This window comes from Suillus subaureus (genome assembly GCF_016647635.1).
Source record: "Suillus subaureus strain MN1 chromosome Unknown BJ212scaffold_1, whole genome shotgun sequence".
Lineage (NCBI taxonomy): Eukaryota > Fungi > Basidiomycota > Agaricomycetes > Boletales > Suillaceae > Suillus > Suillus subaureus.
Genome location: NW_024538557.1, coordinates 42236 through 56861, shown reverse-complemented (window position 1 = coordinate 56861; position 14626 = coordinate 42236). Strand labels below are relative to the sequence as shown.

General features: G+C 46.7%; 6 protein-coding genes across 6 annotated transcripts; 3 read left to right on the top strand and 3 right to left on the bottom strand.

Moving 5' to 3' along the window:
• The first annotated feature begins 13 nt into the window (after positions 1 to 13).
• BJ212DRAFT_291 (uncharacterized protein) lies at positions 14 to 1262 on the top strand. The gene is made up of 2 exons (XM_041342842.1): positions 14 to 382; positions 439 to 1262. Exons 1-2 carry the CDS (start codon positions 131 to 133, stop codon positions 1090 to 1092), a joined length of 906 nt encoding a protein of 301 aa, XP_041199560.1. The 5' UTR covers positions 14 to 130; the 3' UTR covers positions 1093 to 1262.
• BJ212DRAFT_280 (uncharacterized protein) lies at positions 1180 to 2013 on the bottom strand. The gene is made up of 4 exons (XM_041342811.1): positions 1915 to 2013; positions 1484 to 1848; positions 1350 to 1425; positions 1180 to 1290 (listed from the first exon to the last, which is right to left on the bottom strand). The coding sequence occupies exons 1-4, from the start codon at positions 1978 to 1980 to the stop codon at positions 1267 to 1269; spliced, it is 531 nt and encodes a 176-aa protein (XP_041199559.1). The 5' UTR covers positions 1981 to 2013; the 3' UTR covers positions 1180 to 1266.
• Positions 2014 to 2353: 340 nt separating this feature from the next.
• Positions 2354 to 5128, bottom strand: BJ212DRAFT_1442987 (P-loop containing nucleoside triphosphate hydrolase protein; the record flags this gene model as incomplete). Its single annotated transcript, XM_041337759.1, has 16 exons — positions 2354 to 2390; positions 2439 to 2533; positions 2584 to 2834; positions 2880 to 2901; positions 2956 to 3033; positions 3088 to 3156; positions 3210 to 3599; positions 3645 to 3698; positions 3746 to 3878; positions 3938 to 4023; positions 4076 to 4295; positions 4354 to 4412; positions 4460 to 4588; positions 4647 to 4783; positions 4840 to 4917; positions 4972 to 5128. 16 exons carry the CDS (start codon positions 5126 to 5128, stop codon positions 2354 to 2356), a joined length of 1995 nt encoding a protein of 664 aa, XP_041199558.1.
• Positions 5129 to 5195: 67 nt separating this feature from the next.
• On the top strand, positions 5196 to 6455 carry BJ212DRAFT_1307722 (uncharacterized protein). Its single transcript, XM_041333860.1, has 5 exons — positions 5196 to 5433; positions 5482 to 5569; positions 5619 to 5822; positions 5869 to 5939; positions 5988 to 6455. The coding sequence occupies exons 1-5, from the start codon at positions 5269 to 5271 to the stop codon at positions 6060 to 6062; spliced, it is 603 nt and encodes a 200-aa protein (XP_041199557.1). The 5' UTR covers positions 5196 to 5268; the 3' UTR covers positions 6063 to 6455.
• On the bottom strand, positions 6215 to 7012 carry BJ212DRAFT_1307715 (H/ACA ribonucleoprotein complex, subunit Gar1/Naf1; the record flags this gene model as incomplete). Its single annotated transcript, XM_041333859.1, has 4 exons — positions 6898 to 7012; positions 6788 to 6850; positions 6459 to 6734; positions 6215 to 6340 (listed from the first exon to the last, which is right to left on the bottom strand). Coding segments are annotated over exons 1-4 (499 nt in total), but the record flags the coding sequence as incomplete, so codon positions are not given.
• BJ212DRAFT_1307712 (P-loop containing nucleoside triphosphate hydrolase protein) lies at positions 7005 to 11261 on the top strand. The gene is made up of 14 exons (XM_041333858.1): positions 7005 to 7364; positions 7417 to 7951; positions 8006 to 8133; positions 8182 to 8258; positions 8306 to 8620; positions 8672 to 8874; positions 8929 to 9122; positions 9177 to 9333; positions 9385 to 9542; positions 9605 to 9774; positions 9827 to 10068; positions 10124 to 10502; positions 10552 to 10775; positions 10826 to 11261. Exons 1-14 carry the CDS (start codon positions 7131 to 7133, stop codon positions 11041 to 11043), a joined length of 3234 nt encoding a protein of 1077 aa, XP_041199555.1. The 5' UTR covers positions 7005 to 7130; the 3' UTR covers positions 11044 to 11261.
• Positions 11262 to 14626: the final 3365 nt, after the last annotated feature.

The window sequence follows — 14626 nt, the reverse complement described above, 5'->3', positions numbered from 1 at the left end:
TGCCTAACACGTTTATGCACCTATTCTTCGCGAACGTGACCTTGCGTGGCATGGCCCTTTGTAGTGCCTTGCCTACGGCGTATACAAGGACGGTATGTTCAGTCGATAACAATCCTCGGTTCCCTTCGCCATGCCTTCACTCACTGGTAATGTCAACGTGGCTATTCACCTCACTTCCAGCATCATTGGCGAGGTAACAATTTCAACGGATTCCAGCACAGCAACGCCTACGACAAGCACCGAACACGCTGCAGCAATCTCCATCCCAGCAGCCGTCGGCGGTACTGCCGCGGGAATAGCGCTTGCAGTGGCAGTGGTGGTGGGATGGAAATGGTGGTCATCGATCGTTAGACAACCGAACAAAAAGTGCCGCTGGCGAAGGGTATGTACCATGTAAATCTCAACTTTAATATCTTTGTCATTCATTGTGTTCAATAGCGAAATGTTCTCAAGAGACATGACAGAGCTACTCCAAACAAACCAAACGAGGAAGGCGATGGCCCCTCGAGCAGTTCGGATGGTACTGGGTGCTCATACGGGAAAAAGAGTTTTGCAGATTCATCGCCAAACACAATAGGCACTACATCACCCCACACAACTCCCGTTCAGCCTCCCTTAAACATGGTTGCCCTGTTGCCAGCGCCTCCATTAAAACCCCCGCGGAATCCAGCTCGTGCTCTGCGACGTCCTTCGGGCCAATTCAAGGAGAGCCTCGCGCGTGGAAGCAGGGCATCATTGGCCCGGGCTTCGAACAGGTTGTCTTATAAATCAACTATCAGCACTGCTTCGATGTATTCTACCGAGACTGATGAGGAACAACAAGTACGCGTGCCCGCAGCTGTCATAACAGCAGCTTTAGGTGGCACTAGACACCTTTCAAGACTTGGTCATAGCTCCGAGCCCTACACCATTGGTGAAGAGCAGACTGAGGTGGTAGTTCCTAGCTCAAGCCTGCGGGACTCTGCGCACATCGATGCACATGTCACCCAATTACATCGGGTGTCCAATATCAGTGCTGGGTCATTGGGCCTTCAGCAGGGGGCACTAACAACAGATTCGATTGGAGTGGCATATGGTGGTGAAGAATCGTGATATCGGACCATGAAAGGCTCACGGCTGGGGGGCTATTTCCAGAGGGCGAATGATTGGACCATGAAATCAATGTACTATCCATAGCATAGGATTCACACACTACTAAACTCTCCCATGAAACACGTCATGGACCATGCTACAAGTATGGTAGTGGGTCTTGGCTCTTGATGGTGCCTACCGAAGAGAAGCGAGATGTTGCTGGCAGGTGCATGCGGGACAGTAAGTTGAGAACCGAATGCCAGGAACAGTTTGCCTACCGATTCCGCTTGAGCTACACTAGCGTTAAACTCCCTCACTTCTCGCCAGCAGTCCAGGGGCGCGGTGGGATTTTGTCTGTGGAAGCGACAAATGAGTGATCTCAGGACGGCATGAACAAGTGAGATAGGCTCACCTATAGCATAACACAACTGCTTCGCCGCTTTCCTTGACCGCAGGATAATCACTGAGCTGCTTCCTGGCCTGGAACCTGTCGACCTTGGTACGAATCTCTTCAAGATCTCCCATCAACGTCATGCTATTCTTGACATCACCCTCAGCGACCTCGTCTGAAGGTTCTCCGCCTGCCGAGGACATCTCCCTGTCAATGTTCTCTCTCTCAAGAGCGAGTTCAATTTCCTTCTGTACACTTTCTTCTTCCGCTTGTAGATGTTGCAGCTCCGCTTGTATACGAGCACGTACGTGGGTATCGAGTGTGGATTGCCGTTCTGGCGAGGTGTCGGGTGACATTGAGTGATCTGAGAGGTGGTTCACGACATCCTGCGAGAACTTGACATTACACACAACTTCAGGAAACTAGCCTTTAGAATAGGAAGAAGACCAAACCTGTATGGGCGTCTCGTTGTAAAAGACTTTTTCTTCTGTGTCCGCTTTGGACTGGCCAGCGCCCATGATTGGAAAGGCTTTCACGATATTTCAGTAGTATTAGCGCTTAACTTTCTATGGCGTTTCGGACTTTTAACTCGGGGGAGCTCGGCAAGCTTTACTAACGGATGTATATTTCCAATGTATTTCTATCGATAGCTCCAGTGACCTCTTGCCAGCGCGGCACCCTCAATGCTACCTCACAACACGGGCACAACGTCGCCATATTCCAGGCAAAATCTGCACAAGGTTGACAGTGAAACGACAACATTGACCGACCACCAGAACCAAGTCCCGTCCATATCAAATTAACCCGCAGCATGCCTATGTTGGTATTTATGACCGTAATCGAGTAGCCTTCACCAGTTGAGCGAATGGAGTTCCAGAGGAGAAAATCGACTCACCAGTCTGGTTCGATTTCTGAGAGTATTCTTATCCTAACAAAAATCAAGTTTACGGCACACCAGACAAGTAGGTAGACATACTGCGTCTTTTTGGTTTCTTCCACTTCGTGGAAGACCACCCATCCAGTCCGCGACTTCCGAGTGAAAAGCACAGATGTTGGGTGAACATATAGAGTCTGCTTGAGTGAACAACGATGGATGTCGTACATTCAGCAGTATTGCTTACTTTGTTTCCCTTCACCGACCGGTACGTTCCATCTGCAACCCATCGGGCACCGTTGCGCCAATACCCACTGACCAAACATTGCCGAAGCCGCTTAGCATCACCTTCGCAGCTCTGGAGTGGTAAATTGAAGCGAATCATGTATTTCTTCAACTGGGACCGAATCGACACCGCTCTTGACATGGCGCGGAAGTTGAGAGCATGAGCTTTACACCATGATGAAGATCGACCGTATTTAGTGAAAGCATTATATGCTACCGAACGTAAGCAGTCAACTTTCGGGTGTAGCAAGCAAATACCATTTAAAAGGGTCAGATGATCCTGATACCAATATTGTCAGTCTGCTGAATTGAGGCGAGCCAGGATGGATCATACCCCTTCCTCGGCTGTAAATTTTCGTCTCTCCAGTTCGGCAATCGCTCCGGGAGCACCATCAGGTATAACAAAGGCATCCTATGATATAAACAGGTAAATACGATGGGAACGTTAGTCTAATGAGGCACTCACTTGTATTGAAATCATGGCAGCAATTGTGAGAATTTCTTCACCGCAATTGAAGTCCTTCGAGGTGAAAAGCTGCATGTGCATCAAGCCATGCAACAAAAGTCAATACTGATAGAAAGGCGCACCATTCTCGCTATATTGACCTCGATGGGGCATTCTGCAACTCGCTCGCCGATTGGAGTGAGGAGGCCATCGTCGCCAATCATTCCTGCAGCAAAGAGCCCCTCGAGCGCACGGAGAATGCTTTCTGCTGGAGGTGCGGAGACCCATTCAAACTTCATAAGGTCATCTATACCTAGGGACTTTAGTTGCAGAATTGGAGTGGTCATATCAGTGCGCGTGATCTCAGGCGGTGTGCTTGTAGGAAGAGAAGCGAAAACGGAATTAGGGTATAATCGATAGCAAATTCCTGGTGAGGTCCGTCCGGCGCGACCAGCCCTCTGTATGGCAGATGCTTGGGAAACAGGGACTGTCAACAGTGAGGCAAGGAAAGTGGTTGGATTGTACGTCCGTATCTGACGCCCATGAGAGAACGAGATCAATAAGGTAATGAAACTTACCTTTACGAACCCACTGTCGACAACAAATTTCACTCCATCGATGGTGACGCTGGCCTAAATGTATCATAAGACACCAAGTTGCCCAAAATAGCGCGACTCACTTCCGCGATGTTTGTGGCGGCAATAACCTTTCGCGTCCCTCGTTCCGCAATATTGAAAACCCTGAGCTGTTCTTCCGTGCTTAGGCCAGCGTGCAGAGCAAGAGGAATTATCTGTGTGGCTCCTCGCGGAAGTCTAGAAAGCATCAGAGTTTGCAGAGCATGGGAAAATACACAAGGAAACAGAATGCGCACGTAGGAAGAAGTTCTGCGAGTTCCTCTAAGCATCTTTCTATTTCTTCACGTCCCGTCAGGAATATCAAAATGTCACCAGCGCCGTGCTGCGTAATGGGGAGTGATGAGGCAAAGGGAAAGAAGGTCCAGGGGACGCACCTGCAGGTTAATGTTCCATGCAACCTCCACTGCCTTCCTCACATAGTCTGGAGCGGACTCTTGAAGGTAAGCAACTTCAACAGGAAACATGCGCCCTTCCAGACTAACAATAGTGGCGTCATCTGGATGCGTCCCCGAAGTGAAGTATTCTAAGAATGATCTAGCATCCAAAGTAGCTGATGACACTATCAGCCGAAGCGATGGGCGCTTACGCCTGATTCTGTTGCACCATCTTAGCTAAGTAGCCAAGGGGAAAGATTAAAGTATGTTTGACAGACTTCTTCAAGACACCCAGAAGTAAATCTGTGTAAAGACTTCGCTCGTGCGCCTCGTCAATCTGGCAACCCACTGAGCATATGTCGACAAGAATAATGCAGTACTAACCATAATGACGCTGTAGCGCGAGAGGAGAGGATCGATCAACGTCTCTCGAAAGAGCATGCCATCAGTCATGTAGCATATTCGGGTTCGCTCCTTGTCACTGACGTCTTCGAAGCGAATAGTATATCCAACCTATGGGAATGTTCGTGAGCGATGTAGAGTGCAGAGGCACATCAGCTTAGTGGTGTACCTCATCCCCAAGAAGGGTACCGACTTCTGCTGCAACTCTGATAGCGACAGACGTTGCCGCGACGCGTCGTGGTTGGGTGCAGACAATCACATTGCATTCGGACGCCCATCCAGATTCTAGGAGATACTGGGGTAGTTCTCAACCTGGAGTGAGATGGAACTGAGATTATCCGTGAAATTTGATGATTGCTCACGAGTTGTTTTTCCTGACCCTGTTTGACCGACAACGATTGTGACACCATACTGTTCTATGCAATGCAAAAGTTTTTGTCCTGTAAAACAGAGTTGGGTAGTGCTTAGAAGACAACGACAGTGAGTGAACATACGGTGTTGCCAAATGGGCAGTCGTTCACGCTGCGCTTGTATAGAAAGGGAGCCATGTGAAGGCGCAGATTGAACCACATTTCCTTCCTCCTCTGTTGCCCTGTCAAGTGTGCTTCCAGGTCCAGCAGTTCCTGGCTTCCAGAACGTCAAGGTGGACATGGAGTGTGAATTAGTAAGTATAACGATAGATGGTTGTTTGGATTCAAAGGCTTTGCACGCAATGTACAAATAACCGCCAATAACGCGCTGCATTAACATTTGTTGTTATCACCATTAATCGTTACTTCCTTCCTTTGCAAATGGATGCCCGAGAAGATCTACCTAAAATATCAGTGGAGACAGAACAGGACTGGCGACGTCTTCAGCGAAATATCTCAACCGCTTTCCTTGATAGATTGGACTTGGAACTTGAATCTCAGGGCGTCAGCCAAGACAGGGAATCATTTCTGCCTCACATAAATCAAGTGAGCAAAGTATCTTTCATCCAAACACAATATTCTGAAATCTGTTAGTTCCTCGACACACTTTTTGCGATAACTAGACCAAATCTCCGTATTAACGGACGCACCACCGAAGAGCCATACGACGACAACGACGAAGGTGAAGGGTACATGCTTGACAGGGAATTAATTTTGCTCATGAATAGTAGAGATGGAGCCTTTTGACGAGGCTCTTGATCGACATATTTGGTCGCTTTCCGATCAGCGACTAAAGTGGGATAGGGAAATCGGAGGTCGCCGCCGGATACGTCCCACCGAAATCGAAGCTCTGGTTCAGGGGGTTTGCGTTCAGCATCATAGTGTTGGCATGGATGTCGATGCGAATCAGGAATCATATCTTTCAGATCTGGATGGTACGTGAAGACATCGAATGGGGGAACACATCTAACTGACCAATAGGCAGCCAACTTGATCCTGCGATGGAAGAAACTTTTGTGAATGCTGTTACTATGTCGGCTCAGCTTTCTCAGGTAGGGTTCTTCTAACATCTAATTCAATGTACCTCATGATCTCGGCAGTCTATTTCCATGCAGTACGAGCGGGCAAACAGATTTACTGCTGTTTCGAGCGAGGTCAAAGCACTAAAACCTTGACATCTGCGCCCTCACGACGTGACGCACGCTGGGACTAACAATACTAAGCACTATTATCATGATCCCCTGAATCCGCCTCTTCCCCCTCGGGGTGCAAAACCTCCACTATTACCACGGCCACTTCCTCCTCTGAAACCTCCTCTGAACCTAACCGCCCCGGTCACCACCGAAGCCACCTCTTACGCCACCCCTGCTAGCCCCTCGTCCTCCCCGTCCTCGTCCCCCAGGGGCACCCCGTCCCCGTGGCCCACTGCCCCTTGCGATACCGCGCCCGCGTTCTGGAGATGATCTACAGTGAATGGGAAGCATATATGCGAGAGGAGAAAACGTACTTGTTACACCTAGAGAAATAAAGCTCAGGTGTAGAAGTAGAAAGACCAATAGAATAGAGCATACCTGCAACTTTTGGTTTTGGGAGGAATCGCTCAATGGGTAGCAATTTATCGCCTCCGATATATACTTTATCTCCTTGCTTGAAGCTGCTTGCAACCATACCTTCTCCCATTTTGACTGAGAAATAAACTTCATTGATAGGGCCAAGGATCTCGTCAACCTTGCCAATCACAGATTTGTTTTGGAGGTAAATGGGGGCGTTGAAGTAGGGAACCCTGTCTGATATGAGAGAGGAGCACAACATCTCATCCTCTACAGCATGCATGAATGTCCCCATTTCTGCAAACGGTGAAAATAGTGACGCGAAATTGTAAAGATAATAATAATCTTACCGACAACTGTAGCTGGAGGACCAAAATCACGCTGCTGGAATCCTCCACGTCCCCCACCGCGTCCTAGAAGATGAGCCAAATTGGACTCTCAATAAGAATTATACGCGTACCTCCTCTGCTAAAACCTCTTGCTCCTCGATTCATGGTGTTGCGAGGAATAAAAACAATGTGATTATGTAAGCGGCTAGCAGTTCGTTTGCGTGAGTAATTCACAGTGCTGCCACTGGCCAGACTGGTAGACTTACTGCAGTTGTATGCTTGGCATATGCATACATACGATTTCGCGTTTGTCGCATCCAGCCTTTAGAACACTGGCCGACGAAGGCAATATCTTTCGAATTCAATGAGCATATTTTTTCGTCACTCGCTCAGCGTAGAAGGCGAATTCACTCTCAAAGATCCTCCAGACAAGGCTGGTAACGATACCGTGCTCCTGAGCTCCCGATTGTGGACATATTTGTCTGCACCGCACGATTCCCGTGTTCTCATCCTAATATATTCGGACGACTCAACCGCACCCTTCTTGACATCCCAAGGCTTGGAATGCCTGACTTGTTGGGCGAATGAGGATCCTGATGTGCGTCCATTAAATATGGACGTGTTTTGTTCCACCTAATCATTGTCACAAGATCGAATGCATTACAGTTCCACCTCACTGGCCAGACCTGTATCCTCATATTTTCGGATCATTTAATGGCCGACAGAAACTACACGTGTCCCGTGCAGGAGACGTCTCACTCTCCGAAGTGGTAGTGACAGCTCAAACTCCCGATGCATACAGTTTTGCATTGTCCCACAGTTCTGCCCTTGAGGAATGGCTTTTCCACTCGTCGCTGATCATTCGAACTGGTGAAGAATTACACCTTCCCCGAACGTTGTTTCTCTCAAATGGGGACGCTTCTGAAGCGTTGTCCTCGGCGCTCTGCTCGTATCGCTACAAAATTGATGTTACATATCCATACTCTCAAGGGATTATGGAGCGCAATGTCACGCAGTTTGTGGTGGTCTGTTTCGACGAAGGAGCAGAAATCGGAGGAGGCACATCGACTATTGGCATATACTCATCTGAAGCTGAGATAGCTTCGGAGCCACTCGAGATCAGCGAATCTTTTCTCATCACTGCTGCACTTCCAGCAACCGCGCAACATAATGGTCCCTATGAAGGCGAGTGTGTGTCTGCCAGTTTGAATGTCCTGTTAACGTACCTGAATATTGCAGCCGCCACAGCGAACGCTTATTTTCGTCTTGAACCAATTTCGCGAGAGACTGATGTCCTTAATCGTGATATCGCTCTGTACCTGCGAACCTCTGATTTTCGTCGGGTTGGTATCCTCGATGGAGACTGGGTACGTTGTTTGCCTTATTTTGCGCGAAACTAAACTTGCTGTGCTCAGGCTATCGTGAGTGATCTCGAGTCATCCCACGCAAGGCTAGTGCGGGTGTTTGCGCATGATTATGAATCAGTCCCTTCGTACGGTTTTGATATGTGATCTTATTCCAATCTGAAGGGATCTTTAGTGGTGTTGTGAAAGCTTCGCCGTCGCTGATTTCCAGCATCCATGTAGACTCTTCTAGTCTTGTGTGGATTCGCCCGAGTCCTTTTGGCAATCGTCAACCGGCAATACCAGTGGCTCGTGCACTTACTCTCTCTCGCATCGCATCTCCGTTTTCTACAGGACGCAAGTTCGAGACTCTTTTTCTTCAAGAAATACAATCCTACTTCAGTTCCTGTAAACGCTTGGTCAAATCAGGAGATTTAATCAACGTGTTCATTGATACCGACAACGCAGAGCTTACTGATAAGCTCGACAATGGCAAGCTCCCAATCCATCGGTGAGCTTAATTTGCAGAAAATATCCGCAGCCTGCCTCATTTTGGCACCAGGCTGTCGAGCGGTAATGTAGTGGTGTCCTTCGTCGTGGACAAAGTTGACTACGACCCTACCAGTGCTGTTGATGACTATTGTAGTCATCCTCAGTTTACTCGAGGCGACTACGGCTGTTTTGTCGACTCCCAGCGCACTCGGATCGTACAGCTTGGAACACAACATAAAGGCTCACTAGACATACACAGCTGCAATGCCCTTCGTGAGGAATTTAGCTTTCGCAGCGTTGAGTGGCGTGTCGTTGACAAGCGAGTAGCAGATACTAGTGCCAGACCAGGGGAATTACCTTTTATGATGGATGCAATGACTCGTTTGTCAGACGCACCTCGGTTTAAAGGAGCTGCGGAGTTCGGCATCTGGCCACTTCTGCTTATTTCAGGAGCTCGAGGATCCGGCAAATTCACAATGGCCTCTTCTATAGCCCGACGCCTTGGAATCCATATTGCAGAAGTACGATCAATTACTGAACTCGTCCTTCACGAAATTTATTCATCTCATCGATAGATTAACTGTTTTGCGTTAATTTCGGAAAACGAGGCCAATACAGAAGGCAGCTTAAGAGCTCGAATTGAAATGGCAAGTTCATGCGCGCCGTGCGCAATTGTGATTCGGCACCTAGACGCGCTGTCCCAGTCTACTCCAGCTTCGGAACCGGGAAAAGGTGTGCAAACATCTTTCCTAGTGCGATATCACCTTCTTAATAATCTCATAGGTACTACATTGTCACATGCGTTGAACGATTGCCTAGCGGATGTAGAATCCCATATGCAATCCACGGGCAATCAGATCTTCGTTATCGCAACTGCGAGTGACACATCCAAGGTCTCTGCTACCCTCCTCTCGCGCTTCACAAACGAGTTTGCGCTAAAGGTGGGGCCGCTATTGATTCCCCACACAAACGCTCTGAGTAACATTCGTTGTACCTCTTACAGGCTCCAACCGAGGCAGAACGATCGAGTATAATATATCATTGCATGACTGATGTTAAACTGGCTTCTGATGTTTCAGTGGCTTCTTTTGCTACGCAGACTGCTGCACTAGTTGCCATTGATATAGTCGATTGTTTGACACAAGCGGAGGTTATTGCTGTTAGAGAGTCACTGTGCGGTGTGAGCTTGTCGAGTTAATAACCTCGCTGATCACGATGTTTGCAGTGACGAAATTGCTTGTCGAGCACGGTCCCTAAGTACGATAGCTATTCGAGCAAATCAGGTGGAATTGTCGCTTTTGAAGGCGAGGACAACTTTCGCTCGAAACATTGGGGCTCCGAAGATCCCTGCCGTCATGTGGGAGGATATCGGTGGACTGTCGAGAATAAAGAATGAAATATTGGACACCATCCAACTTCCATTGGAGCACCCTGAATTATTCATCGAGGGATTAAAGAAGCGTTCAGGTACACCTATTTTCTAGTCTAGCTACCCTGGTGCTGAATTAGGTGTCACACCCAGGAATCTTATTATATGGACCTCCGGGCACGGGAAAAACGCTGCTCGCGAAGGCAGTGGCAACTTCGTGCTCGTTGAACTTCTTTTCAGTGAAAGGACCCGAACTTCTGAACATGTATATCGGAGAGTCTGAAGCGAATGTTCGGCGAATATTTCAACGTGCTCGTGATGCAAAACCATGCGTCATTTTCTTCGATGAGCTTGACTCTGTGGCGCCAAAGCGAGGCAATCAAGGGGATTCAGGTGGTGTTATGGACCGTATCGTAAGTCAGCTTCTTGCAGAACTGGATGGAATGTCCGCTGGAAGTGGAGGCGATGTCTTCGTCATCGGAGCTACCAATCGCCCCGACCTATTAGACCCGGCTCTTTTGCGACCTGGAAGGTTTGAGGTAATATTCTTTTGCATAATCAGCCTTACATTCGTTGCTCAGGTTTGACCGAATGTTATACCTGGGGGTCAGCGAGACAAACGAAACTCAACTTGATATCCTTCGTGCGCTCACAAGAAAATTCAAGCTCGATCGTGATCTCAGCCTCGCGGACATTGCTAAAGAGTGTCCGTTCCACTACACGGGAGCCGACTTTTATGCTTTATGCTCTGATGCAATGTTAAATGCACTAAACAGGAAGGTTACTGAGCTGGATAGCAAAATAGGTTTGTTGAAACACACGATTTGTCATGCATTCTGACGACACACTGAACAGCACAACTCAACAAACAGTCAGAATTTCGACAGCACCAACTGACACCCCAGTACTATCTCACTGAAATTGCCAGATCGGATGACTTGCACATTTTGGTTACCCAGATGGACTTCATTCGTGCCCTGAATGAGCTAGTCCCTAGTGTTAGTGCAGTAGAGATGCAGCACTATGCTACTATTCAGAAGAGATTCATGCAGGAGATAGTGGAAGATATGTAACTGATGGTGCTGTTTGGATACCTTTTTACAATGTTGACTATTGGGAGTGTATTTGAGGTGTAGAACTAACCTGCAACATTGCTGCCAGTTGCAAGCATTAATACAGCAGCCAAGAGTGATACAGCTTGGAGGTTTGGTGGTTCTGGTTCTGGTACATTGAGCTTAGATACAGTCTACCCATGTCAGACAGCACCATTCATTGAGAAAAGATTTGTAAAGTGATTTAAACAAATATTTGTGGTGGTGATGGTGTGTCAGTTGGACCTGGCCCAAGAGATATGAATGAAGTCACTAGAAATAGGCTTGATCTTGAGCCCAAGAGAAATGAGGGAGAATATTATATTAGACACTGAGTGGATACATTGGAAAGTCATGACTACCACAATCTTCTGCCCTTAGCAGGTGTTACTGTCCTAATTCACACTTGGACCATTGTTACAGTCACATACTATGATTACAAAATATGCAGTTACCAATACTTGTACATACTGTCTAACATAGGGCTTCATCCCAATGGACAATAAACAAGGTTTTTTTTTGTTAAAAAACACCACTAAATACATAGCTGTAAGATGGTGAGAGGCAAAGTAAGCAAAAACATACCTTCAAGTCTTGTACAAGGTAATAAATACACAAAGTCCTTCAGGATCCTCACTGTCTTGGATGTTGAGACTTGACAAGTGATCTGATTTTTGCAGTCTAAATGTGACTGATGATTTATAAGATTGCATCTGCAAAAGTACTGCTACATCAACAAACTACAATTTTCCCAACAGACAATGCTATTTTACACAATTTCAGACAATAGCTCACAGTGTGTATATCATAACAGACATACATGCATAGACATATACTTCACACAGCTTCCAATCACTGACAGAACTAGCCAGTTTCCAGTGGAAAACATTGAAGTTCAGCACTACTACTAGACTTAGTAACTTGAAGTTTTAGCTACTAGTGGAACTTTAAGAAAACATAGTATTTCATCACCATCATGATCACCTAACTCAATGAGAGAACCTGTGGCTTGTTAGTATAGCACTATGGATCTCAACATATTCACAGACTTACCATGGAGAGGGCACATGTGGTAAGAAAGACCATGTGTTTAAAAGCAATCCACATGTAAATGAGATGGATCATAAGTAAATGAACTCAGAGATGAATCTCATGCAAGATTGATCAGCAAGATAGGAACAGAGATAACTGAAGGCCAGGAAAGTGGAGATGTCTAAATGGGGACAGACTACAGATATAAACAGATAGTAAGAATAGGTCTGGAAGTAGGTACAGATGAGGTCCAGAGATTTTTGAGCTCCAGTAAAGATGTAGAGGAGCAGAGGAGCAGAGCTGGTGTATGGATATCAACAGATGGTGGGGGTGGGGGTGGAGATGGATATGGATGAGGTCTGGAGTTTCAAAGTTCTGATGGGGATGAGACTAGGATGTGGACATGTGGTGGATGCAGGTCTGGAATTCTGGAGGAGGAAAAGTCTAGACATCCAACCAGAGAGGAACATGCTCAGAGTGGACAGCACAGTGGGTCAAGGAAGCAGGCTAGCTGCAGGGTCCAGAGTTTAGGGGTGCAATTGTATTGGGAGTAGAAGGGGTGATCCTACTGAGGTCCAGAGGTGGAACTGGGAATTGTGGTAGAGATGAGAACTGGAGATTTGACAGGTAAGATATGGAAATCAGACAGAGAGTAGGTCTGGAATGTGGGATATGACACAATCAATGAATCTAGTATTGTCATTTGAGTATATGCAAGATACATGAACATGTCATATAGCAAAAAGGGAGAGCATTAGTGTTGTAGGCAGAACTATTTTGAGGTAGTTCTGCCAGCATGGCAGATGGCAGAATCACATGCTTTTTTGCAGTGCTAGATTACCAACTACATGAATGTAAGACTACTCAATAGTAACATTGAATCAATATTCCAACCCTGTTAAAGTTGTACTCAAGGGCTAACAGATCCTAAGGGCTTCAGCCTCAGCTTGTATGCTGTGCCCCTTACCCAAGTATTCCCCCTTATTTCAGGAGGACAAGACTAATGTGTCCAGAGGGTTGGATGAGTAGCATAGCAGATTCAGATGACTTCCAGATGTAGGATAAGTATTGTAAGACTAATCTGGACGAGTCCAGACTAGAAACTATCAGTAATGGACTGTCATAGACAGAGGTAGTGAAGGTTCAACAACTCTGCTGGCTTGCAGAGCAGAAGAAAGAAAGATGGCTCTACCTCTGGGGTGAGAGGAAGCCACTGACTCTCTAAATGTTGGTTGAAGTGCACCAAGCAATGTATTTGGAAGCAAAGAAAGCAAGTATCCATGAAGTGACACCAGGTCAACTCTGGTGAAGTGCATGCAGGAATATGGAGTGTGTAGGTGCGTGAAGCATGGGAATAAGGCATGTGTGGTATGCAGACATATATGAAACTGGTAGAAGTCATGAGGATGTGAACTGGGGACTGCTGAATGGTGACTGATGATAATAGACTGTTGCTGAGGGCTAGGGCGACAACTAATGGATGCTAACTCATGATAATGGATTCTGACTGCTAGATGCTAAGTGGCATGGTAGTAGATGATGGTGCTTAGTTTTCTTTTCTGTATCAAAAACTTCCTAACTGAAAACTTCCTAGGCAACAGGTAAGCTGTGCCTAGGCATGCTCCTAGGGCTCAGAAGTGAATAGGGAGCACTGTATGTATGTCAGTGAGGTAAGGAAAGGGTCCATGATGGAATAATATATTGTACAATGCTACATATGGTCTGATAATGAAAATAGATGAAAAGGGACTCACTAGGGGACTGGTTGGACAATGGATGGAGGTTCTGGGATGCTGTGCAACCAAGTGCAACCAAGTGAGGGAAGAGCATGCTAAGCATGTGCATGGGAAAGTGTTGTGCCTCTGGTGCATTTCATGGGAAAGTCATAGGGAGTGAGTCATGTACTGTACCAATTGTCCTGAGTTGAAATATGTGTGATCTATGCCTGGAGGAATCTCATTCTCTACAGCGGATACAGATAGACTATAGGAATCAATCCTAAGTCTCAGAGGGTGATGAGAGTAGAGGTACTCAAGTCTGGAGGACAGGAATGAGCAGAACTAAGATGATATTCGAACTAAGGTGCTATAGAGATTTACAGGAGGTTATATACTGTAGGTATCTAACAGAATGATCAATCAGCAGGGTCCAAGGCTATGTATGAAGCATATGGATAGTCTATTGGTAAGTAGGAAAGGATCACTAATAATGAAACAGAAATGAAGCATAGGTAATGGATCAGTGAGCAGGGCAGATATACAGATAACCAAAGTACTGGAGTCAGGGGGTTACCAAAAGGAGATGAGCACTGGTTGTGGATTTGGATGAGTTGTGGACTGGACCAGACAAGTGGACAGATTGGATGAGGGGATGTTGGATGAAGATAAGATGTGGATTGGATCTGAGATCTGGATATGTGGATATGACAAAGCCCCATCTTCATTTGCATCATGATCCATGACCATAATCTCATCCTCTATTGCTGCAGGTACTAATCCCTTGTTAACACACTGCAATTCTGCAAAGTTGAACA

Bases quoted from the DNA above. Each gene is read 5' to 3' on its own strand.
- BJ212DRAFT_1307712 (XM_041333858.1), top strand. From the start codon at position 7,131: ATGAGCATATTTTTTCGTCACTCGCTCAGCGTAGAAGGCGAATTCACT. The intron at 9,775-9,826 runs GTGCGGTGTGAG...CGATGTTTGCAG, and splicing joins ATTGCTGTTAGAGAGTCACT to TGACGAAATTGCTTGTCGAG. The intron at 10,069-10,123 runs GTACACCTATTT...TGTCACACCCAG, and splicing joins GGGATTAAAGAAGCGTTCAG to GAATCTTATTATATGGACCT.
- BJ212DRAFT_280 (XM_041342811.1), bottom strand. From the start codon at position 1,980: ATGGGCGCTGGCCAGTCCAAAGCGGACACAGAAGAAAAAGTCTTTTAC. The intron at 1,849-1,914 runs GTTTGGTCTTCT...AAGTTCTCGCAG, and splicing joins ACAACGAGACGCCCATACAG to GATGTCGTGAACCACCTCTC. The intron at 1,291-1,349 runs GTAGGCAAACTG...TGCACCTGCCAG, and splicing joins GTGTAGCTCAAGCGGAATCG to CAACATCTCGCTTCTCTTCG.
- BJ212DRAFT_291 (XM_041342842.1), top strand. From the start codon at position 131: ATGCCTTCACTCACTGGTAATGTCAACGTGGCTATTCACCTCACTTCC. The intron at 383-438 runs GTATGTACCATG...TGTGTTCAATAG, and splicing joins AAAAGTGCCGCTGGCGAAGG to CGAAATGTTCTCAAGAGACA.
- BJ212DRAFT_1307722 (XM_041333860.1), top strand. From the start codon at position 5,269: ATGGATGCCCGAGAAGATCTACCTAAAATATCAGTGGAGACAGAACAG. The intron at 5,434-5,481 runs GTGAGCAAAGTA...GAAATCTGTTAG, and splicing joins TTCTGCCTCACATAAATCAA to TTCCTCGACACACTTTTTGC. The intron at 5,940-5,987 runs GTAGGGTTCTTC...TGATCTCGGCAG, and splicing joins TGTCGGCTCAGCTTTCTCAG to TCTATTTCCATGCAGTACGA.